Below are 25,457 nucleotides of genomic sequence, written 5' to 3'. Positions count from 1 at the left end.
TGGTTGGGACTCTTTATTATAGCCTTTGCTACTGCATAGGATTCCAAAATTTGGGCTCCTCCATGCATGACCATTGACCCACCACTGCCTTGAAAGCAAAAGAATTTAAAAAGTAAATAAAGGAGCTCCAGATCAGGACAACGGAAGTAGCGACTGATCAAGTAAAAATAAATAAAAAGAAAAAACTAAGAAATATAAGACATTAATAAAATGTAATTTGACAATGACTATAATTGCATTGATCCTAGGGCCCTAATGATGAGAAGATTCTTTCAGATGGCGATATATAATTGCAGGGTTTCATATTATACAAACAACCTCTGAAACATGACAAAATGTATTATGACGAGCTTTATCCACTCCCTTAATATTTTATAATATGTGCTTGCACCTGTTTGTATTAAATTATTAAAAGCATGACTTTGAAGACCCTCGGGTGAAAAGGAGAGACTTGGTATGAATAAAGTCTCACTTGGTAAAGTCTCAAAGTCTCTGTACTGAAAGTGTGTGAGAGAGAGATATCACTGCTACTTTCTGGTGTCCTGAGATTCAATTTGGTTGCTTCGTTTGGAGAAGATCGAAATTAAAGCTCAATACAGAGGTTAGTATGTGGTCTGGGTTTGTTGTTGCATTTCCTAGTCTATGACCCTTTTACTGTATATTCATTTAGTTATGATCTTGTATATATATCATGATTCTTGATCTTGGTTAGTGTTCGCAATTTTGTACAGAACATTCAGCTAACTCACTAATATTGGAGTTATTGATTAAATCTCTCACTGTTTTCTGAAGCTACAAGTATAGGTGGAGAAACAGAAATTTCTAGATACGGTTTTTTAATTACCGTGAGGCTGTGAAAATCGAATGTTGAAGGAGGCTGTGGATGAGTGTAAAGTGACTGTGAGGTCATAGTATAAATAAGGAACTTGACGTGAAAGCTTAAGCAATTGTAATTTTCACAGCAAGTAAACTTAGAGGTAAAAAAAACAAACGTAGAGGCTGATGTATGCATTAGTGCTGAAATTAAAGTCAATATTAGAATAACTGAAAGTAGTGTTTGTGTTGCTAGGTTACAAGGAGATCGAAATTTCTGAGAAAAAGGAGTAGAGTTGTGTTTGGATTTTACAAATTCAACCATGCCTTATTTCTTATGTTCTTGTGTTTTTTCCCTTGTTTCATAGCTGCAGTTGGATTGGAGAACAACCATAATCAGACTCATCTTTTGCTGAATTTCCTCACAAAATAACAGGTAAGGCGTTTTCAAAATAATGTTCTGATCTTGTGTGTAATTAGAGTTGCTCTACATAATTCTGTGTTTAATTAAGTCATATACCAATTATTTATTTTCATGGCACCTTCAACTTATATCACCTAGGCTACATTGTGTGGTTTCAGGGGCAATGGATGTTGTTGCTTCTGTTACGGCTAATATATTGACCAAGTTAGTAGATGAAGCAATACTTCAAGCTTGCTATCCTTTCCGCTTCAACAAGTATGTCAAAGAGCTTGAAACAAAACAACAGAACCTGCAATCAAAAATACAAGAGGTTCTAACTCATGCTGAAAATGAGAGGAAGAATACTCATAAGGTTGTTCCTAAAGTTGAGAATTGGTTACACAAAGCAGACTCTCTGATGGCACAAGTGGTGGAGCTGCAAGAGAAAACCAAGAAAAGAAACAAGATGTCTTGCCTTAAGCATTGTCCAGACTTGATCAGTCGTTATAATCTGGCAAAGCAGCTTGAGGAGAAGACAAATGAAATTAGAAAGCACAATGAAGTTGAATTCTCGGAGTTTTCTCGACTTACTTCGCTTGTAGGTATGCATTACTTTTCTTCACAAGATTTTGTGGCCTTTGACAGTAGAAAGGGGGCTTGTGAGGATCTTTTAAGGGCTATTAAGGATGATAAGATTCATATGATAGGATTGTGTGGCATGGGCGGGTCTGGGAAAACAACTTTGGTAAAAGAAGTGGGCAAAGAAGCAGAGAAATTTTTTGATAAAGTAGTCTTTGTAGTTGTGTCTAATACCATTGATGTAAGAAAAATTCAGAGCGAGATTGCCAACCCACTAAAGTTGGAATTGAAAGAGGAAGAGACACAAGTGAGAGCTAGACGCTTGTCCATGAGATTGAGCAGTGGAGAAAGGTTTTTGATTATTCTGGATGACGTATGGGAGAAGCTTAATTTTGAGGACATAGGGATTCCTACTAATAACGATCAAATGGGCTGCACTACTCTTATAACCACCCGCAATTTGCATGTATGTAAATCGATGGGTTGCCAAAAAAAAATTCCCCTGGAGGGTTTAAAAGGGAATGATTCTTGGGCCCTTTTTAAGAAGCATGCTGAGTTGTCTGATGATTGCTTTGATAAATGGAAGGATATAGCAAAAAAAATTACAAAAAAATGTGATGGTTTACCTATTGCAATTGCAGCAGTAGCCAGTGCTTTGAAGGATAAACCTTATGATGAGTGGGTTGCAGCATTGAAAACATTGAGAAGTTCACGTTGGATAGATGTTGAAGAAGGTCTCAGAGGTACATATGGATGTCTTCGGCTAAGTTATGATAATTTAGAGAATGAAGTGGCTAAATCACTCTTCTTATTTTGTTCTGTGTATCCAGAAGATTATCAAATTCAGATTGATCAATTAACCATAATCGGACTAGGGCTTGGTCTAGCTGGAGAGATTCCCTCATATCAATGGGCAGGGACCCAAGTAATCAATAGGGCCATAAAGAAGCTTGCAGATTCTTGTTTACTCCTAAAAGCTCATGAAGATGGTAGTCATGTTAAGATACATGACTTGGTTCGTGATGTAGCTCTATGGATAGCAAAGAAGGAGAGCAAATTGATTATGGGACAATTAAAAGAAGATATGATAATGAAGGACCATGCAGTAAGATATTTATGGTTTGAAGATATTGATAAATGTCCCAACAAGTTACATTGTCCTGAACTTAATTTTCTTTATGTCTCCATAAAGTCACAGTCTTCTGTGACTATACCCAATGATTTTTTCAATGATATGGAGAAGCTCAAAATTTTTATTCTTAAAAATACCTATTATTTTATGCAAGATTTAGTAGTTCTTCCACTGCCTCTTTGGGCCCCCAGGGCAAATATCTTGTGTTGTCTAATGCTATATGGTTGCCAGTTAGGTGATATCTCTTTCATAGGGAACTTAAAAAGACTTGAGTCTCTTGCATTGTGGAGGTGTTCTTTCAATGAATTGCCAAAGTGCACCATACAACTAAATGAATTGCGATTACTAGATTTGCGTTGGTGCAGAATTCAAAAGAATCCTTTTGAAGTAATAGGAGGATGTTCACAATTGGAAGTATTATATTTTTGTGGCAATAGTGGAAAAGATTGGGAACACCAAAATAAAAATAGTGCTGAATTTTTTGATAAAATTAGCACTGCCACACCAACACTGGAGAGCTATTGCATACATTTTGGCAGTGATGATGAAGATTCTTGGTATCATAGACGTATATCTTGTTGTCATTCTTTTGTTGAAAGAAATTTATATATTGAAGATTTTGAGAATTGTATTTCAACTGCAACAAATAAGGATATGATGAGAAGGGCAAAGACTCTTTCTTTGAGGAAAATCCCTAGAAGTTGGAAAAATATCATTCCTGACTTGTGTCAAACAATAGGAGGAAGTATGAATGACTTGACTCGTCTTGCTATTCATGATTCAGATGGGATAGAATGCATGATAGGCCATGCAACTAATCCAAGTCAACTTGGAATCATCTCCAATTTGACTCGTCTAACTCTCTCAAAGGTGAAGCATTTGAAAACTTTGCATGGTGGTCATCCTCCACATGGCCTTTTTGCAAACTTGGAGAGACTTTGTATAGAAAGTTGTGATTCACTTGAGCACATACTGACAGAAGATGTGAAGGAAATAGTTGATGGAAGTGAATATCAGAATTACGAAAATGCATTTCCCAAATTGAAAGAACTTAAAATAGGCAATTGCAAGCAACTAGAATACTTAATGCCTATCTCTTTCACAAAGAGCCTTTCACATTTGGAATATTTACGTGTATATGGAAATGATGAATTGAGAAGTTTGTTTGGGCAAGCTCCTTATGAAGGCTTGAATCTGAATAGCCCTCAAATAATTGAGTTTTCTGCTCTGGAGTATCTTCAACTTGAAAACATGCAAAATATCATTAGTATTTGTCCTAAAAATTATCATCCAACATGGCCTTCTTTGGAAGAGCTAGGGTTGAGAAATTGTCTGCGGTTTAATATCAAGTCTATCAATCATTGCGATGTGTATGATGAATTGAGACAGGAGGGCGATCAAAGGTCTTCTGAGGTACTATTTCTCTATTTCTAATATTATCAAACTATTCATATAATCTATCATCATCAATATAAAAAATATTAAATCTATATATTATCGTACTATATATTCACAATTGTACATGAAGGAAACTTTCTCTGGCCATATTATTTTATATAATTACAACACGTGCATTTATCCAGTTTTTCCACAATGATAATTTGTTAATTGTCTATACTAGGTGACACAATAATTTTCAAATTTTAATTGCTTAATGTGATTTCTTTTTTACTTCTACAGGACCTATTAAAGGTGGTCGTGGCCCCACTAGAAACTTTAGAGGACCTATTTATTCGACATAATGATGAAGTAGAAGTTGTTTTTGATGTCGGAAAGCTTCCTATCAATAGACAACAAGTAAACTTGAGGTTAAATAACCTTAATTTGCGTGATCTACCCAAATTGAGGCATATATGGAGGGGTCCCAAAAATTCTTTACTCCTCCAACATCTTCAGCGGTTAAACCTATCCAATTGTGGAAATTTGAAAGAAGTATTCCCTTCATGCATCTTGAAAGAACTCCCACAACTGAGGGAACTTGACATTACAGACTGTAATGAGTTGGAGGAAATCATTGAAGAAGATGATCACAATGTGTCGACTTCTCCGAAACCTGTCTTCCTAAGACTTGTTTCAATCTACATCAAACGTTGCCATAAGTTGAAATGCGTATTCCCTAAGATCTTTGCATGTCGACTGATTCCAAATATAAAGGTATTGTACATAGAAGATACATCTGCGCTTGAGCAAGTATTTGGAGATGAACAATATGACACAACACATACATGCGAGGTTGTCACTCCTGCATTGGGATTAGAATATGTTGTACTTTGGAACCTTCCCTCACTCACTTCTGTCAATCCATCCATCGCTTTCCACACCGCGAGGCACATTATTGTGCAACGATGTCCCAAACTATCTCTTACTTCCTCTGTTACTCCTCGGGAAATGCGTGACAAACTATCTGAAGGTACTACAATATATATACACATATACACATTTATATTACTTGCACATTTTTTGTCGGCAAGATATATAACCATCCGTGATGAATTCTTACTCCTCAATATGTTTCTAAACTTAATATATGGATGCAGTTCAATAATATTTTCTGCATGCCACATTCTTCAAGTGCTTAAAATTAAGTATTTTGTATATTTTCATATAATAATCAACGTTAATATTTTATATACTTCAAATAATTTTTTTTCAAATAGATATAATTTATTTGCATACAATTGTTTGTTTAAATAATTTATTTGGCATTAATGATATGATAGGATCTACTATCGAGTATAGTGCATTATGGACGAGGTTGGAAGATATTATCAAATCCACAAATGATTCTGATAGAGAAACCACCCAACAAATTGGTTGTCAAGAAATGGGAGACCAAAAGAATGACCAAGGATTGACATCCATTACTTCATCAGACTTGAAACAGGTACGCATATGTCTTCCATCTCGTATTTGAATGCCCAGCAAATCCACCATATCTATTGGATTTAGTCCTGCTCATGCTTGGTAGACATCATCATGTATAATATATGATATAGAATGCATTTATTCACTCATACACCACAAGAAAGAGTCAGAAGATAGAAGTGTACAAAAGCGAGACATGTTAAGCAATTGGCTCAGTCAATACTGACTATCTTTTAATGTGGTGTAGAATGTTGAAGGAGGGGTTGAAGAGTGTGCTACATCAGAAAATGTTCAGATACCTACTTCATTAGCTCATTCAGAACCGGAAAACTCAATCAAGGTCAACCTCACTATCTTACGATATTACATCTTGCACTAATATCATCTTTCTTCTGCTTGTGACATTAGTTAACTATGTCTTTTGGATATGGTGTCCCAGAGTATCAATCAAATAATGCCTGATTCAGAGATACCTGCGGTAATGCCAAGTTCATCCTTACCTCCTCAATCGGTTGGCAAGTCGTCAACAAGTAATCCTGTAGATATATCTCTACCTAAAACACCTCATGATGAAACTGTGAGTGTCCTAAAAGCCTCTTAGACTACAAGAGTATTTGCAAATAAGTAGACTAACCTGTTTGATTTTGACTATATGTTCATTGATTTTTATATATAAGGAGTTGGTCAATACGATATCAACCAGTCAATCGGATTTGAAGGACCAACAACAATCACTTGAAAAAATTAGAATTACAAAAAATGAAATTCCTCATGAAATCAAAGTAATGCAAACATCATTCATATATATGGAGCAACTTATTCTCCCTTTTTTCTTCCTTTTGGGCGATGTAGATTATTAGAGATCTAGAAGTTCAGAGTGCTCAAAAGGAAACCGTATCAAGGGAAAATGTAGGGGATAAAATTCAACTCTCTACAAATTCATTCAAATACTGTAAAACTCACAGATCATAATTTATCTCTCTACAGGTTGTTAAACGAAGCTTTGAAGGTTCCCTATCATCTGAGAATGCTAAGATAACTACCTCATCAACTAATTCAAAATTAGCAAGCTTGCTCCCTGGAACCCTAGCCATTTCTTCAACAAACACAATTCCACTTGTAAGCTTTCTAATACTTTTCTTGGCCCAAACGTGATATCTTTTGTTGGCACTTATAGAACTATTGAGTATTATATATAGTCATGATTCATGATCAAGTGGCCATAAAATTGCCAACAATGATATGGGAATCGAGTGGAATATATGTATATAGCTTTTTAAATGAAACATGGTTTGATAATGAGTTAAAAAGACTTCTATATAAAGCTTATATCTTAGTATAATGGAAAATGTTGTTGAAGTTTAGACTCATATGTGAGATGACATATAACAGGTTTTAATTTATTTCTCTACAGGATGTTAAAGGAAGCATTGAATGTTCTCCATCATCTTGGAATGCTGAGATAGCTACCCCTTCAACTCATTCAAAATTAGCAGGCTCGCTGCCTGACATCTTAGTTACTTCTTCGGCAAACACGCTTCCACATGTAAGCAATCTGCTTTTCAAGGTCCAAATATAATGATACCTTTTGTGGGAATTATCAAATTTTCTGAGTGTTATGTATAGTCATGATTTATGATTTTGTTGCTACACAATTGCTAGCAATAGTGTGAGAATCAAGCAAGAGATATGCATAGCTTTTATTGAAAAGAAGTTAAGATACTTGTATATATAGCTTTTATCCTAGCATAATGGAAAATATTGTCGTAGCTTAGGACTCGTGTGCTGTTTTTCAAATCCAATTTTTATTCTTAGATTCATGGTCAAATCAAGTTCAACACAAGGAAATCAGATGTTGAAGAGGATGGGAAGGTGATTCCTGTGACAAATCTTAAAGACTTGGAAGATGATGATCTCATCAACATGCTTCAATCCATGGAGGATGATTATAGTGGTAAAACACCAACATCATCATCTGTTCCTACTGCTGTTGCTGCTGCTAAAGATGAGCTTGTTGCAAAGGCCCTTAGTGACTTGGAAGACTACTTGAAGATGCCTCTTAAGGACATAGCAACATCAGAGGACTATATTCTTCGCCTTCAAACAGCTCTCAACTTCTTGTCTCGCCTTTCGTTGGAAGATGAAGCTCTATCCCATGAAGTTATGGCTATAATAAAGTCTATGCACAAAGAGTTGCCTAACATTCTGTCATCTTTCAAGCAAGCATTTGCTACTGTTAATAAATTTGCAGAGCTTGAAGAAAGAGATAAGAGGATCAAGGAGGAGGTAACTCAACGAAAGGAGGTTGCCACTGCTCTTGTTTCCAAAATGTCCGAGACCCAGCAGTTTATGGATGAAGCTGAAGAGAACGAAGCTAGGTTGAAGGAGCAGATCTCTAGGTTGGAGAAAGTGAAAAAGGATTGTGAGGCTGAATTATTTTCTCTGCAAGAGCAGAAGAGGAAACATATTGTAGAAACAGTAGAGTTCAAGAAAGAGTTCGAGACTGTGAGGAAAGAGAAGTCCGAGATGGCAGAAGATGAAAGAAAGTCCCGGCAACAACTGTTTCAGGTTGATCATAAATGGTCAGTCCTAGGAAGCCAGTTTGAGCAAAACATTGCTAATAGAAATCTCTAATAATGCTTCCTTTGCTTATTTTGAAAGACCAAATAAAGTTTGAGAGGTTTTTAATACAATCACTGGACTATTTATTTGTTGTGGGATATGTGCGCTATTTATTTGTTGTGGGATATGTGCGCTGTAATACTGTTGATAGCTTATTTGAGCTATCCACTTGTACTAAATTTTCCCAAGCTATCCTTTGCTAATAGAAATGTTTGTATGTTTCTCAAAATTGTTTCTATGAGAATCGAATCCAAATAATCTGGTTGTTCAATCACTTATGGAAAAATTGATGGAGGTGGGTGGTGTGAGCTAAGAGTACGAATAAATCTCACCTTGGATATGAATTAACTAAATAAGTTATATATACGTTAAATAAATTTATAAACTTGAATTAAAATAATTCAAAGGGTTGTCAATGATATTGAGAAATGGTTATATTAACAGTAGACTGTTTTGCTGGAAGAGATTAAGTTTGAAAAACAGATTAAATTGGTTACTGGACATGAAAGATATTTATGGATCAATAAAATGGACAGACTTTCACGTAAGCTGGAGTGTCCCTAACTTGAATTTCTGTTCATCTCAACGAAGTTTGAGACCCTATATATGTAACCAATGATATTTTTGAAAGTACGATGAAGCTTATAGTGTTGGTTTTTGCAGTGGTCAAGGGTACTTCCTGTGGACAGTGGTCAACAATATTCTACGATGCCTGTTCCTAAATAAATGGCTATTAGGTAACATCTCCTTTTTACAAAGCCTAGAAAGACTTTAATCTCTTAAATTATGGTGGGGTTTTTGTTTCTATGAAATATCAAAATGCATTATTGGACAGAACTTCAAATTATATTCTTCTTTGTTTCGTTCTTTGAATTAGTATTCATACTTTATCATTCCAAAAACATTCATGCAGAGCTATAATTCCTCTTTGCTAAGTAAGCTATGCTATGATCATATATTTGATTTCTTCAAAAGGTTTAAATATAAAGGACAGCCAGGGAATCATTCCAATATGACTTACATGAGAAAGAATGTATGTAACTACAATTAATACACATGGATTAGATTAACAATCATTAATAATGCAATTAATGTATGAACTCTCTAACATGTTTGTCCTTGCCATTATTCTTCTTCCCCTCTAAATGGTAGCATGCTGCACCACAATATTCTGATGGATCAATCGTTTCTCTTCTTGTGACATCGACTATCAAACTGGTTAGTTTTCTCTGTTTCCTTTTCTTTTTTTGTTTTTAAATATGAATAAAACTGATGAAGGAGCAACATTCTCCTGCAAGAAGAAAAAGGATCTGCAAGCAAATGGCGTCTGCTGTCCTATTGTATATCCCTTCCATAAAAATCATCAAACCTGCAATAAAGTCAGATATAAGAATTTAATACAAACTTGCTATATATGATCATCGAGTGGATAGCTTTGCGGACCGCCACAGGACATCTATTAGATCATGTACAATCAATAGAGAACACACACAAACACATTCACATTCACATGACAAACGTTGAGTGCTTATATGACGATATTTAAAAAAAAAAAAAAAAAAGGTCTAGTTTTAGGCCTCCGTTAGAACTAATTGATCTGGATAGAGTTTTTCCAGTTTGGTAATTATATGTAACTTGACTTTAAAAGAGAAAAGAGTGTCTGATCCAATGTCACATAATATATTTACTTCTGTATGGAGCAGCCAAGTCACACTATCGAAGATGAGATGAGAAAAAGGCTTGGAAGCCAATCAAGCTAAAAATCATTGGGCCTTGTATATTTATCCTAATCAGCTGTGTTTTACAGGTGATTTAGCAGCGGAAGTAGCTGATTGCCTAACTCATTTGTGAGGGTGGGATTTTAACAAGTTAAACTTTTAAAGCAATGGCTTCCCCCGATGGGTTCTTGATTGCATTGCAAGAATAGAGCCCCCACATGCAGGAAAAGAGGAGAAGACAGAGTCGACAAACATTTCATCACGGAATAATGTGCCTAATGTACGTGCCAACAAAGAAACAAGTTGATGATTTTCTCATCAAGGGACCTCCAACGAAAAATTTTGACGAATGCATAATTGGTTATGATCAATAACTATGATCCAATGTTATATAATCATAACAATAATATAAATATATTCAGGACTTAGTTGGCCATTGGAAGGGGATATTAACGCTTCTATAAACAGAACCATTCAAGTCATTTGTAGACTATGACCGTTTGAATGAATACGGCAGTTTGACTCAGTTCTTCAGTTCTCTCGCTGTTTCTCCCTGTTTTTCTCTCTTCTCCTCTGTTTTCCCTCTCTTTCTCTCCTCCTTCCCTCTATTCCCAAATCCAGGTTACATACCTCATAACATCCAACTTGAGGGGAAGTATGGGAATATCTTTGCTTCTATTGTAAATACTACTTTTAGTCTTTAATATAAGAGCTAGTTGACTAATTTGAATAGATTAAGAAAACTAGTTAAGTTAATTATTTGTAATAAATAAGTGTTATCTTTCCTAAAATATCTTTGCTAATCAAGTATATTTGGCTAGAACTACTATTATGACAAGGACTAACTTAGGAAAAAAAATAGATAAATATAAAAAATAAAGTGAATTAAGGTCTTATATTTAGGACTAAAATAGAAGCTAAACGATCTCTTATATTTAAGGACCAGAAGTAGTATTTTCTAAGATAGGGTTAGTGAGTAGCAGGTGATCGTATAGCATCACACGTGAATTGATACTAGCAGCAGGAAAATATATTCAGTGAGAGGAGCACATGGCATAATACATTATTTTACATACTTTTAATGTATACATATATATAGATATAAACGCAATAAGAAATATCATTTGGATCAAAGTCAAATTCTGTCCTAGTTGTACATCAATCCTTCACAAGCAATGTTTTGGGCTTTGTGACTTCCTCTTTTGATTAAAGAATCCTAACAAAACAATTCAGTCATATTATTAATGAAGGAAAAGACCAAATCATCCAAAATTATGGTTCAAAAGTAGTTAATATTCATTTTTATGTGAAAATTGTTCACAAGAAAATTATTCCAAGAAAAGATTACAAACAGTTGACCGCTAATAAATACTCCTCTTGTCCTATTTATAAGGCATTTCCAACAAGTTTCACACAGACCAAGAAAAACCTTAAACTGCATTAACTCTTCATTAAAATATAGCAACTTTCCAACTTTACCCCTATTTAATATATACCCTTTTCAAAAAAATAACTATCTACACTATAATAAATGAAGGACAACATGGTAAAGTCATAGTAAAAATTTAATGAGGTGACTTATAAATAGGACCAAAAAAAACCTTCTCTCTCTGCCTTATAAATAGGACCAGAGGAGTATTCTTTTTGTCAAAAAACCTAGCATAAGATAAGGCATTAAGTACCAGTAAATGCTTGTCATCATAAATTCAGGTGTAATTATGATAATACGACCATTTCATGGATGTTCTATCATTTCACCCCACAGATTTCACAAGCAATATAATTCAATGTGCACCCATCTCCACAACAAAGATGGCATTGAGGTCGATCAAAGGTGCCAGAAAAACCTTCTGAGGGGGCAAGATGCTTTTTTCTCCTTAATCAGCATTACTCGTTCATCACTTGGCTTTGTGGACAACCTAAGACCATTAAGCCAGTAACTGTTACCCACATGAGTTCTTTGCTTACGCTCAGAAGTTACCGCTGTCTTAGAATGAGAAGTTGTTTCCTTGGGCTTCCTAGATGCCCCCTTCTTTGATTTACTTTTCTTTGCTTTTTTTAGGTCCCACATTCCTTTTCTTTTGCACATGCAAGCATTTGGCCTTCCTGGCTGAACAGCGAAGAGGTATACTTGACGGGACCTTTTTATTGGTTTGAGATTTTCCTTGCCGCCTCTTACTCAATGGCTTTTTGCTTAACTCGGCTCCCTCGACCCTTTTCGTGACTGAATAATCCCTAGTTTTGGGTCAAGTTTTCTTCTTTTAGAATTAGAATTTACATACATACCATCCCAGCATCTGTGACATGAATTTGTGCCTTCAACAGACTTGCAGAGTTTTGCCAAACTGGAAGAATCCTGTCCATTATACCATAGAAATCAGATATTGGGTGAAACTGGAACAGAGTGTTGCCAAGTTGGCAAACAGACTTGCAGCATTTCATTGGAATTTTATGATCTTTAATATAAAATAAGATTATATCACATATCGTGTTATAAGAAATTTAAAATGCTTATGTTTGGTATGCAATTTGGAAATTGTCATTCTTCCTGTTGATAACAAAGTCTCGCATAAATTTTTTGTTTAGCTAATCCTCCCATATTCAAGTGCAAGTTGAATATTTTGTTGAATGTTTTGCCCTTATTTTCTCAACTACCACTCTAACATTCTCCCTTTCAATGATTCGAGATAATCTTATTGTAAATACTACCTCTAGCCTTTAATATAAGAACTAATTGACTAATTTGAATAGATTAAGCAAATTAATTAAGCTAGTTATTTATGCTAAATGCTACCTTCAGTTCTAATTATAAGACCTTGTTTGTAATCTACAAACAAGGTCCTATAATTAGGACCGAAAGTAATAGTTGTTATCTTTTCTAAAATATACTTGCGAATGATGTATATTAATTAGAACTTTCATTTAATGAAACATTTAACATATGCAAGTATGCAACTATTACAAAAATTATCTTACGAAAAAATGAATAAATATGAGAAATAACTTGAATTGAGGTCTTATATTTAGAACTAAATTAAATATCAAACTAATTTTTATATTAACGACCAAAGGTAGTACATTACATTCAACACTAGAGATCTAAAATACCAGTGGAAAGTCAAACACAACTTTTATGAGTACAAGCAGAGGTCAACTCCTAAAGACCAACTTTTAGCATGTTAGTCTAGCTCTCATGGGAACGAACGGACGACAAAGTTTAATCTTAATCTTCAAATAATGTATTCTTGTAGCATGACATCCAATCTGAATCATCTCTTGAAGCAACCAGACCAGTTCCATCAGTGCTTATAGACTCAGCCTCTGAACAAGATAGCAGACCTGGAAATATTTCTTTGCCCAATCCCTCAGTTCTCAGCGGTTTATCATCAGTTTCAGTGATTTTGACATCACTATCCAACTTTTTATCAAAGTCTACATTGTCATTGACTTTAGGAACATGACGGATGGGTAAATCGTTGCTGTTGCAATCATTAGCAAGGTCTTCCTCATCTGACAAGCATTTGCAACAATCAAAGTCATCCATCTCATAAAGTTGGCTCATTAACCCTTCCCTCCATGATATCCTCATTTGAGACTGTGATGCTGTGTCAATTGTAGAACTCGATAACCAAGGAACCTGATCATCCAAAAATTTCGGAAGTTTACAGAGATCGATTGAATCAGAAGGCAGAGCTGAACAGTCAAATTGGAAACTTGAATTAATAGAATCCCCCAGTGGCACAGACATGAAGCTTGCTGATGGAATAGCTTCACCTATGGAATCAAGCTCAAGCTTAGAATTGCTTTTCTTCAGATAGTCTCCATGAACCCATGGCATGCCAACATGGATATCTGAACCGAAGTCTGACTGTGGAGTTTGAATAACATTTCCACTACTCAATGAATTGAGTGAGTATGGGGAGTTCTCTTCAATACGATTGTGTTGAAAAGTTTTGCCCTTTCCTGAGCCACCTGCCTTGCAGCTAGACGTTGAATTGGGAGAAAAAAATATGGGTAAATAAGAAGGTGATAATAGTGAATCTGAAAATCCTTGAAATTCAGGGAGCCCGCTAGGAGAAATTGAACTAGATGCTTTTCTTCTGATACAGTAACCAGCACTAGACAAATCAATGCTATCAATTATGCCCAAAGAAACTCTATGGCTGGATGATGGTGGAGAAATGGAACCAAGAGTGGTGGACTCAGCTAATACCTGAACTTGACTTGCTCCATTTTCAGATGTCTTCGTGGCATCTTTATCCTCATTTTTATGAGGTGAACAAACCCAATACATCGAAGCTTCACTTGGCAGAGGCAACAAAGAGGTGCTGACATCGTTGACGGTGCTCATTATTTCATTCCCATTACCATCATCAAAACTATCAGCAGTCCCATAATTAAAGTTAGGGTTGTCCTCTCCCACAATAAGAATACCCCGCGGCCTGCATTTTCTTTTGTCAGTGACACCAGAAACTATATAGCCAGCACCATAACAAGCTGGTGTAGTAGCTGAAACCAAAGAAGAACCACATTGTATCTCAGGGGAAACAGAAATTTGAATTGGAGGTGTTTTACTAGGGCTTATGTTTGAGTTCTCTTTAACATCCCCATCATCACGTACAATATTCAAATCTGACTCAGACACCCTTTTACTCAGAGGAGTCAAAGTTGCTTCATTATGACAAGATTTGAGCAGGGAACACTTATGGTCATTGTCATTTATCCTCTTGAGTCTCTCTTCCTGCAGCATTGACTCTCCAAACCCAGATGGCAGTCTAGGAAGAAAATTGCAATGGTTATTCAGAACAGAAGAGGACATGGATTTTTGGCCAGTTTTAGAACCGGATTTCTTCCCAGATTGCCACTGGTATAGGCATGGGGGATTCTTCTTAACTTTCCGAGCCTTCTCTGATGCAAGGTTTTTAGTGTGCTCCCCACTATTACCTTTTGTAAGGTTCTCTTTTGCTTTAGGCTTTCTCAAAGGAGGCACATTGTGGATTGAATTGGGAGTTTGGGAGAGGTATTTCGGTCTGCAGGCAGGGGATTTTGAAGAAGAAGAAGAAGAAGAAGAAGAGTGGGAGAGGAAAAATCGTAGGCAACCTCTTGATGCTTCAGCAGAGACGTTGGAAGAATCACTGCTATTGCTACTACCAGAAATGCGATTCAGATCGTGCAATGGGTTTCGAGGACTTTGCTTTCTCCTTTGCACTGACTTTGCAAGGGATCTTGGAGGTGGTGCTGTAGCAGGAGGCAGAAAAGGTTTTTTCACTGAAGATCCTCGGCTCATGGTGAAGCTTGCAGGTTTTATCTCACATTGAATCAACCTGCATTTGAACAAAGACTGCTTGCATAAGGATAGCAATTTAAGAACTTCATCCAATCTATCCATTTTAGCACGAAACATTCAGAAGCTAACCAAGACTTCTCGCTAATCAGGTAAAGTGAAACATTTTAGTGAAGAAAGACCTTTGAGTATTGAGATATCTTCAAGAAATTTATTGCAGACAAATAATGTGTTTCCATTAGTTCTTAATGAAACAACCATGGAACTGTAGCAAAATTTGCTGGATTGCAGAGTAACGTAAGAAACAAAAATCACATATAAGTAAAGAACACACAATAATAAAACCAAATAACCTTCACTCATACCTTTCCTTTATTTTTGGCCATCAACTAATACTTTTCCTAAATTACCCAAAAAAACTAAGAAATGAGAGAATCGGCATCAATGGGCAGCTGAAAAATCCGCGCCAATGCATTAAAAAGAAATGCACCAGAAGAAAATAGGGAACACCAGGAAGTTTAAAGTTCACGACATTGCTTGATAGACATGGCGGACCACCGAAATGGGGTTGATTCTGACATTGTTGAAAGACCAAATAGAAAAGGCAAAAGCAGGGCTGCATTTTTTCCCGAAGAACCAAACAAGTATTCCAGATCACAGTGGAGAACAGACTTCGAAGAAGAGAAGAGGAACAGCAGCATAAGATCCTAAAACTATTCACCATTTCGATCTAAGACAGTGAAAGAAAAGAAAAGTTATAAAAAGAGATCTGAAGAGGGCTTACTCTTTGTCAAGCAGTTAGCCTGAAGACGGAAGGGAAAAGCACTGTGCCGACTGCCGATGAAGTTTGGCGAGCGAGCCACTGAAAATTCAAACGAAACGAGAGAGGGAGAGATCAACGGCGTCGTTTTGTTTGGAAGACGGTGAACAGAGTACACCAAGAACTGTTTTTTTTTTGGGGGGGGAATTGACAATTCTGTCCCTATAATTCAAACAAATTTCCAAGCCAAAGCCCATAATTTATATAAATTGGCCACGTTTGATTTACTGGAACTATTTTAACAATAATGAATAAAAAAAATAGAAATGAAAATAAGTTTTGGAAAAAGGCTGGCATCACCAAAATTAGATTGAAAACTATGACTCTGTTTAAATTTACGTTTTGAATGATAAACTTGTCATGAAAATTGTGGAATATAACTTGATGATAAATGTGAAAGTCAAAGGTCTGGATCGTCTCAGTGGCAGCGTCCCAATATTGTCCATCATATCAATCTAAAAGTTTACAATGTGTCGCTTCATTAAGCTATTAAAAACTAAAAATAAATCCGACAAATGATATAAAATTGCTTATTAGTTTTAGGTCTGTTTGGTATGAAAGAAATGGAAAAGAAAAGAGAAAAATTTTTGATAAGCTTATTTTAAAAAATTAAAGAAACGGGGTTAAAACTTTCTGGTTAATTTTAATGACTCTTATTTTACATTTTTTTTTCTTTATCAACATTTTATAACCTTATTTTTTTCAATTTTTTAAAATGAACTCATCAAAAAATTTTCCCTCCTCTCTTTTCCTCCATTTCCTTCGTACCAAACATACCCTTTAAATCTTTTTTTTTTTTTTAAGAAATTGTTTAGAGTGAAACACATAATTTCTTGGACCTATGAAAAAAAAAAAGAAAATCTAATCCATAAAATGGATTCTCCAAGTGTTATCTTCAAAAAATTATTTAATATATGTCAGCTGCTTTCATTCGTTAGCAAAACTCGAACATAAATGCAAAAATATGTGTGTGTGAACGTTTGTTGGTTTGTTTCATAGAGGCACAAATCCAATGAAGGAGATCACTTTCTTTCTGAAGCACTAAACGAGCCTCAAAATCAAAACTAATGATACTCCGATCCTTAATACAAAACTTGGTTAATTAATTTGAATAAATTAAAGATGTTAGTTAAATTAGTTAATATGATTTTTTTAAAAAAAACACCATAAACATCTTTCTTAATTCCTCCCTCCCTCTCTTACTTGATTATTGTTAGAAAAATATCAATAGAGTTAATTTAAAAAAAATTGATAAATACATAAAATAAGTCTTATATGTAGGACTAACATTAACTCTCTAATTAACTCTTATATTAAAGATTAAATGAGTACTTTTTAAAAAGCTTGAGTCCGAGCCTTCTTAGTGAAAGTTAAAAAAATTGAAAAAAAATGTGTGCCTATAGTCCATAAGCTCAGGTCACCATCCTACAATGCTTTATGTTGTTTGTCCTTCACGTAACATCATTTGTTTTGCACAGTTCATTAAAAATGTCTTTAAGTCATCTGTTTGCCTTTTCATCATTTGAGTGAGGAGTTGGTTTTTTGGCGGGACAAGAGAATTAACAATGAAAATAACTTTATTATTACTCTATCCTTTCTAATATGTGTACTAGGTGGGGTTAGATTTATTTTAAGACATTAATTTCTTGTCTCTGGTATTTGTCATTTTTGCCCACATTAATTTACTTAATTTATACTCTCTCCGGTTTTATTTGAATACAGACGTGGTTCATTTTATAAGTTTTAATTTGAAATTTGTCTAAATATGTTAGTTGAATTAGTTATATGATTTTTTTTAAAATTCCCTAAACATTTTTCTTAATTTTCCATCTCTCTTTCTTATTTGATTATTGTTAGAAAAATATTAATAAGATTAATTTAAAAAAATTAATAAATATATAAAATAAATCTAATATGTAGGACTAACATTAACTCTCTAATTAATTCCTATATTAAGGACCAGAAGAGTACTTTTAAAAAGCTTGAGTCTGTGCCTTCTTAGTGAAAGTAAAAAAAAAAAAATGTATGCCTATAGTCCATAAGCTTAGGTCACGTTTTACAATGCTTTATGTTGTTTGTCCTTCACGCAACATCATTTGCATTACACAGTTCGCCTTTTCATGATTTGAGCGAGGAGTTGGTTTTTCGGCGGGACAAGAGAATTAACAATGAACATAACTTTATTATACTCTATCCTTTTCTAATATATGTACTAGTTGGTTAGATTTAATTTTAAGACATTAATTTATTTTGTCTCCTGTAGTTGTCATGTTTGCCCACATTAATTTACTTAATTTATACTCTCTCTCTCTGGTTTTATTTATAAGCTTTAAATTTGAATAGAGTTGTGGTTCATTTTATAAGTTTTAATTTGAAATTTGTCTAAATATTCAATGTATATCTTTAATTTTGTCTTTAATTATTTATTCTCTCTTTGTCATACTATCTTATCATATTTTCTTATACTCTCCTTTTTTCTTTTTTTTCTCACTTATTATAAAGATATATTTGAAAACAAATTATATTTCTAACTTATTTATTACTTTTGACTAATTATTCGTTATTCCTAAATTAATTATTTGAAGCTTATAATAAAAATTTGAGGAAATATAAGCTTATGTATAATTTATGTTATAGAGGGATACTTTAGAATATCATGTTATTATTATAATTAACTAATTTATTGGTTTTTTTCATTTATCCAAATTAATTTAAGTATCTTTTATATTAAGAATAGACAGGGTATTATATTAAGGGAGAAATCTTACATTCAATTGTTTATATACAAAGCGTCCCAGTTTTCCAGTGAACATGTGCCATCTGTATTTTTAAAACACATCATTAACAGCCCGCCTCGCTTTGATTTCTCTCCCTTGCATCCTCCCCATCTCTGCTCACAATCTCACCGCACATGCCCACTCCCCAGTCCCTTTTTTCAGTCTTAATTATAAATTTTACTTATAATCCATAAATCTCGTTTTTATAATTAAGACGAGATGTAATAATTCCCAACTACATCACCTGTACTCCACCCCTTTCCCTCACTCGTGTCATTTTTTTCTTATTTCAATTGAGTAAATTACATATGTTTGTTTTTTACAATGAATTAAGAATGTGGAACTCTCTGAGTGTACATCGTACATTTTGTTAAAAACTACTTCTCGGTCTTAAATGTAAGACCCTTATACTAGTGTATATAAGGGTCTTACATTTAGGATCAGACGAGTAATTAAAAAGTGGGGAGAAATCAACACAACCTCTGCTTTCTTTACGGTTTCTGCGCTTCAAACACAAGGTTTGGGTGAGTGTAAAAATATTTTTAAAAATATTTTTTATAAATCGAGATAAATTTTTTACATATTTATTTCATATGCTGTAAAAACATTTTAAAAGCTACAATTTTGTTTCTATCTAAAAACTTTTTAATTTCTTAGAAGCTGGCTTCTCTAGCCTTCCTCCGACGGCTCGAAGGAACAAATTAGAGACGTGTTCTCTTACTCGAGATCAAAGCAAGCCAAGGGAGAAGAAGATCGAGGAGATATAAAATCAGCATCTCGATCATATCGGAGCTTTCCAAGCACCTTCCTGTCATTTTAACCATAGCATGAGGAAGAGGGAAAATTAGGAATATTCTCAGGTTCGGTGTTTAAGTTGTCTCAACCGCAAAGCAGCTTGCCGCTACCGAAGTTTTCTCTGAGACCGAAACTCTGTTGTAATGGGGTGGGGTCGCTGGCATTGACATCGGCGAAAACAATGATCTACGATGACTTCACGACACCACTGAAGATGCTTCATGATTTTGTGGTGAACTGTTTGGCTGGTGCGCGTCCTTTAATTTGCAGTCATGAACAGAGATACAGAGGGGGAGAGAGACTCGGAGACTGTGGGGTGAATTAACGCCATAATGATGATGTATTGAAAAAAAAAAATACAAATGGCACGTATTTACTGGAAAACTCGGTGTTCAGTAATAAGTAAGTGGATGCAAGTTTGGTCCTATATTAAAAACACTTTAACTTTTAGATATTGCTTAGTTCATTATCTAATGGATCCCAAAAATTCACTATTCCTACATAATTCCTCCCCCACTTGGAGGGATACCTGTACTGTCAGGAAGAAGTTCAAGGAAGGCTTGGCATCAAAGTTGGGAATAGTAAATCTTTTTTGGTTTACTAATTGGTCTGACATGAACACTCCACTCATAGACCTCATTCCAGGAAAAGAGGGGAGATTGATATGGATGAGAGGGGCAGACTATGTGGAGCCTGGAAGAGAGTGGGACAGATGGAAATTGGAAACAGTGGTTTGATGGGAACACTATTGCTCGATGACTAGTGCACAACCCCACCCGTGAGGAGAGAGGAGAGGATAAAATCTATTGGAGACTGTCAACTGATGGTCAATTTACAATAGCAGCAGGAATAGCATGTGGAAACAAATCTGGAAATGGCAAGTACCTGAGAAGATTAAGTCGCTCATGTGGCTTTTTGCACATGGAAGAGCACATATTGTGAACCTCAGAAGGAGCAGAGGACTTCAAGTGACAAAACAATTGTCCGTTCGGATGTGATCAAGAGGAGAACTCTATGCATATGTTGAGGGAATGCCTGAATGCCAAGGAGAAATGGAAAGCAATCATTAAGCCCTCCTATTGGAATCCCTTTTTCTCCTTACAAGGTAGCGAATGGATCAAGTGGAATCTCACCCATGAAGCAGGACTTCACTTCACGAAAAAAATCCATCGGTCAACCTTGTTTGTTCATGTGCTAGGACATATGGGTCAATAGGTGCAACAAACTCTTTGGTACCAATGAAGATGGTTTTAACCAGAATGCACATAGCACTTTTTTGAGAGCTTGTATAGACTAGGAGTTGCTTCATAACAACAAGTTTTACAATCTACACCCATACCATAAAGTACGACAAGCTTCTACGGATGATAACATTGTTAAGCTGGAGGTAGGTGGCTTGGTTCTCCAAGATGGACAAAGTGGATGCGGAGGGGTCATAAAGAAGGCATCTAATGATTGGATTGGTGGATTCTGCTGCAAACTCACAAATGTTCCTCCTACTATCGTAGAGTTGATCAATATCATTCATGGCCTAACCACGTGTTGGAATAGAGGTTTTAGGAAAATTAACATTGTTAGTGATTGTATAAAAGCCATTGCTATGCTAAATTGGGGTTGTACAAGTGACCACCCTTTTTGTGATATTGTTAATGATGCTAGGATCCTAATTCATAGGAATTGGGTAGTTCAGATCCATCATGTCCACAGGGAAGGAAACTGTACTGCGGATTTCCTAGCTAAATTGTCTCGTACTACAGCTAATAGCTTTTGTATCCTTGATCAACCTCCACCTCTGTGTCCAGAGGCAGATAGTGATGAAGGGCTCTAGTTGTAATCTTTTGCTTTAAGTAATGATATCCAAATTTCCATTCAAAAAATTCAATACTCCCCATAGGTTGCAACAGCTCAAGTCCAATGGAAAATTTGTTCACAACAAATGGTTTCCAAATAATGAAAATTCTTCTATGATCCAATGTTTTTTTAAAATTAAATTTCAACATTACTTCTATGATCTTTTATCCTAACATATTTTTATTTTAACAAATAAGTATGAGCTAAACATATTTGTCATAGATTGTATGAAATTTTAGGCAAGTTTCACTATTTATCAAGGTATAAAAAATCAGACTAGTTATCGAACTAGTTGACGCAGTGAGTCAAAGATCAATGAGTTAAACTAGAGTCAACCAAGAGATCAAACCAATAAAAAATTAAAAAAAACTTAAATTTTCATTGTACCATCCAAAGACTAAATATCAATTCAGTACCTTGATTACTAACAAAATAGTTGTATGCTTACAATTTCTTTCCAACCTTATTTACAATTACTTTGACAAATTAAAATCATAATATCATATATACTACCAAAGTCACTAAATATTTATCCTAACAAAAATCGAAATAGATATGTGATAACAAATATTCCTCCCTAAAATCCTTCAATTACTAAGTAAAAATTATCAACAACTTACAAAGGAAAAAGGAAAAAAATTTCATTAAAATAGGTTTAAAAAAAAAGCAACTGGGCCCAGTTAATCGTAGTCAATTTAGCTCTGGTACCGGTTTTCAAGTTGAACCAGCTAGTCCAATCCGGGTTCAATACCATGCTATTTGTAACTTATAATTAATATTGATTTTCTATATATTTTATATTTATATTAATGGTTTTCCTACAATAAACTCACTAAAAGTTACATTGATTTCCCCCGCACCTTTGCTATTTCTAAAAACAATTGAAACTATTGCTTGTGACAGAGAATGAAATTAACTAAAATCCTTTGCCATTTATAAGGTAATTAGTATAGAAGGTTATTTTGAAGTTAACTTCCACCAAACTAACAATAACTACTTACTATTTACGTCATGCAATATAGCACATACAAATGGAGTCTTTTTCCTTTTTCCTGTCAGTTTTTTTCCCCTGACCAAAAAAAACGCTTGATGCTAAATATGGGACCTTGCTCTATTTCATAAATATGAAAAATACTTTACATATTTTTACCTTTCTTTAATGAGTTTATTAATTACCTTGTGATTGACTACAAGTTGATGACAAAAGTAAAGCTAACACTACTTGCACAATTTCATCCATAAACATTACAAATCATGCTTTTAAAGGAGAAAAAAATTCAAAAAACGCAGGAATGTGTCATCATGAACCTTTTCAAGAGTTCCCTTGTTTCAAGGTCAAACTCAGATTATACTTAAAAGCTCACCTTCTTTAATTACTCAGGCATCCCGTTTGATCTGTTTAACAACACAGATCTCAAATAAGATGTGTTGTTCACAGCCAGTGAACAATACATCATCCTATATATACACTATAATAGCAGCTACTATATAATGGAGCCACAAGAACATGATGGCCAAATGACTTATCATTAGCTACAAACCCTGAAAATGAGCTTTTTAGTCTCTTTTCCTTTCTTTTTTCTTGATCAAGGAATAATGACTGCAGAAACATTCTTGCAGGGCTATAATTCCTCCTTGCCAAGTAAGCAATGCTATGATCATATATTTGATTTCTTCAAAAGGTTTAAATATAAAGGACAGCCAGGGAATCATTCCAATATGACTTACATGAGAAAGAATGTAACTAAAATGAATACACATGGATTAGATTAACAATCATTAACAATGCAATTAATGTATGAATTCTCTAAGCTATCCTCCTCAAATGCAATTTTCTTCAGCCTCTCTAACATGTTTGTCCTTGCCATTATTCTTCTTTCCCTCTAAATGGTAGCATGCTGCACCACAAGATTCTGATCGATCAATCATTTCTCCTCTTGTGACGACCATCAAACTGGTTAGTTTTCCCTGTTTCTTTTTTTCCTTTTTTTCTTTTTTCATTTTTAATTTGAATGAAACTGATGAAGGAGCATCATTCTCCTGCAGGAAGTAAAAGGACCTACAAGAAATTGGCGTCCGGTGTCCAACTGTATATCCTTTCCGTACGAATCACTAAACCTGCAGTGAAGCCAGATATAAGAATCTTATACAAACTTGCTATATATGATCATTGGGTTGATAGCTTTTTGCACTTCCACAGGACATCTATTAGACCATGTTCATACAATCAATAGAACGAACACACACATTCACATTCACAAGCAATGTTTTTGGGCTTTGCAACTTCCTGTTTTTATTAAAGGGTCCTAACAAAATAATTCAGTCATATTATTAATAATGGAAAAGGCCAAATCATCCAAAATTATAGTTTCAAAGTAGTTAATATTCAGTTTTCTATAATTATTTTATACCACTGCTCTAGCTAGTTACACCAATCAACCACCACAAGCTAGCCTTTCTAATTCATTAACAGAGCTAGAATGTGAAAATTGTTCACATGAAAATTATTCCAAGAAAAGATTACAAACAGTTGACCACTAATAAATATTCCTTTTGTCAAAAAAAAAAAAAGCATAAAATAAGGCGTTAAATACCAGTAAAAGCTTGTCATCACGAAATTCAGGTGTAATTATGATAATACGACCTTTTCATGGATCTTAAGAAGTTCCAGGAGTGTACCTGACTCAATGGCTGAAGTGAAACAGAATTATGTAGTTCCTCTGCATACTCGGTTGCTGCTTTGATTTCAGCATGAGTCATGGCATTATTATTCTTGTGGGGACACATTGGTGCAGTCCTATCACGACAAACATGACACCGAAATCCAATGAGTTGTCTGACATTCTCCAGAGTGAGTCCAAAAGCATCCCCATGAAACCACTCTGCATATTAACGCATCAAGTTAGATCACACTACAATACATATTTAATACAAAAATCCACCATTTTGACCCCAAAAAAATACAGAAAAAAGCACCATAAAGCAGCAGCTAATACCTTATAAAACATAGTGAATTGAAATGGTATCCCAACCATTAAGAAGCAGGATATCATTTGATTATAATATTTTCTTTCCATCCTATGCCCTTACTAAAAAGTAAAGAACAGTGGCAAAGAAGTTACCTCCACAGATTTCACAAGCAATATAATTCAAAGTGCACGCATCTCCACAACAAAGATGACATTTTGGTTGATCAAAGGTGCTAGAAAGACCTTCTGAGGTACCAAGATGCTTTTCTCCTTAAACAGCATTACTCGTTCATCATTTGGCTTTGTGGACAACCTAAGACCATTGAGCCAGTAACTATTACAGATATGAGTTCGTTTCTTACGCTCAAAAGTTACTGCTGTCTTAGAACGAGAAGTAGTTTCCTTGGGCTTCCTAGATGTTTCCTTGGGCTTCCTAGATGTCACCTTCTTGGATTTACTTTCTTTCCTTTTTACGTCCCACATTCCTTTTCTTTTGCACATACAAGCATTTGGCCTTCCTAGCGTCTGAACGACGAAGAGGTATACTTGACGGGACCTTCTTATTGGTTTGAGATTTTCCTTGCCGCCTCTTACTCAATGGCTTTTGCTGCATTTTGCTTAACTGGTCTGCCCACTGAAGGAACCTTTCGACCCTTTTGTGACTGAATATTCCCTAGTTTTGGGTCAAGTTTTCTTCTTTTAGAATTAGAATTTACATGCATCCCATCCAGGCATCTGTGACACGAATATCTGCACTCAGCAGTGCTACCAGATTTCTGACATGCCTCTTATGGAAGAATCCTGTCATCAGATATTGGAGTACAAATAA

The 25,457-nt window shown here is 35.0% G+C and overlaps 4 protein-coding genes and 1 long non-coding RNA gene across 6 annotated transcripts; 2 read left to right on the top strand and 3 right to left on the bottom strand.

The window, feature by feature from the left end:
• Window positions 1-1,400: 1,400 nt before the first annotated feature.
• LOC114745380 (putative disease resistance protein At1g63350) lies at window positions 1,401-2,647 on the top strand. The gene is made up of 2 exons (XM_028933532.1): window positions 1,401-2,538; window positions 2,643-2,647. The coding sequence occupies exons 1-2, from the start codon at window positions 1,401-1,403 to the stop codon at window positions 2,645-2,647; spliced, it is 1,143 nt and encodes a 380-aa protein (XP_028789365.1).
• Window positions 2,648-2,760: 113 nt separating this feature from the next.
• On the bottom strand, window positions 2,761-5,143 carry LOC114745378 (uncharacterized). The gene is made up of 3 exons (XR_003740201.1): window positions 4,653-5,143; window positions 4,461-4,463; window positions 2,761-2,772 (listed from the first exon to the last, which is right to left on the bottom strand). It is a non-coding gene; the product is annotated as an uncharacterized LOC114745378 (long non-coding RNA).
• A 2,775-nt stretch (window positions 5,144-7,918) lies between these two features.
• Window positions 7,919-10,248, top strand: LOC114745375 (protein GrpE-like). Of its 2 annotated transcripts, XM_028933529.1 has the most exons (3): window positions 7,919-8,360; window positions 9,567-9,632; window positions 10,222-10,248. In XM_028933529.1, the coding sequence occupies exons 1-3, from the start codon at window positions 7,956-7,958 to the stop codon at window positions 10,228-10,230; spliced, it is 480 nt and encodes a 159-aa protein (XP_028789362.1). In that variant the 5' UTR covers window positions 7,919-7,955; the 3' UTR covers window positions 10,231-10,248. The 2 variants fall into 2 exon arrangements, with proteins under 2 accessions (XP_028789362.1, XP_028789361.1); XM_028933528.1 differs by lacking the exons at window positions 9,567-9,632; window positions 10,222-10,248 and adding an exon at window positions 8,406-8,512 and having other exon boundaries at window positions 7,919-8,371.
• Window positions 10,249-13,355: 3,107 nt separating this feature from the next.
• On the bottom strand, window positions 13,356-16,229 carry LOC114745379 (uncharacterized). The gene is made up of 2 exons (XM_028933531.1): window positions 16,201-16,229; window positions 13,356-15,456 (listed from the first exon to the last, which is right to left on the bottom strand). Exon 2 carries the CDS (start codon window positions 15,417-15,419, stop codon window positions 13,356-13,358), a length of 2,064 nt encoding a protein of 687 aa, XP_028789364.1. The 5' UTR covers window positions 15,420-15,456; window positions 16,201-16,229.
• Window positions 16,230-23,299: 7,070 nt separating this feature from the next.
• LOC114745374 (PHD finger protein ALFIN-LIKE 7-like) lies at window positions 23,300-25,111 on the bottom strand. The gene is made up of 4 exons (XM_028933527.1): window positions 24,991-25,111; window positions 24,782-24,898; window positions 24,339-24,541; window positions 23,300-23,777 (listed from the first exon to the last, which is right to left on the bottom strand). The coding sequence occupies exons 1-4, from the start codon at window positions 25,109-25,111 to the stop codon at window positions 23,772-23,774; spliced, it is 447 nt and encodes a 148-aa protein (XP_028789360.1). The 3' UTR covers window positions 23,300-23,771.
• Between the last annotated feature and the right edge of the window lie 346 nt (window positions 25,112-25,457).

This window comes from Neltuma alba, unplaced genomic scaffold (genome assembly GCF_004799145.2).
Source record: "Neltuma alba isolate B1F8T4 unplaced genomic scaffold, ASM479914v2 tig00004646_pilon, whole genome shotgun sequence".
In the NCBI taxonomy this organism is placed as follows: Eukaryota; Viridiplantae; Streptophyta; class Magnoliopsida; order Fabales; family Fabaceae; genus Neltuma; species Neltuma alba.
Note: the sequence above shows the minus strand (reverse complement) of the source record. Positions and strands in the feature narration are given on the sequence as shown.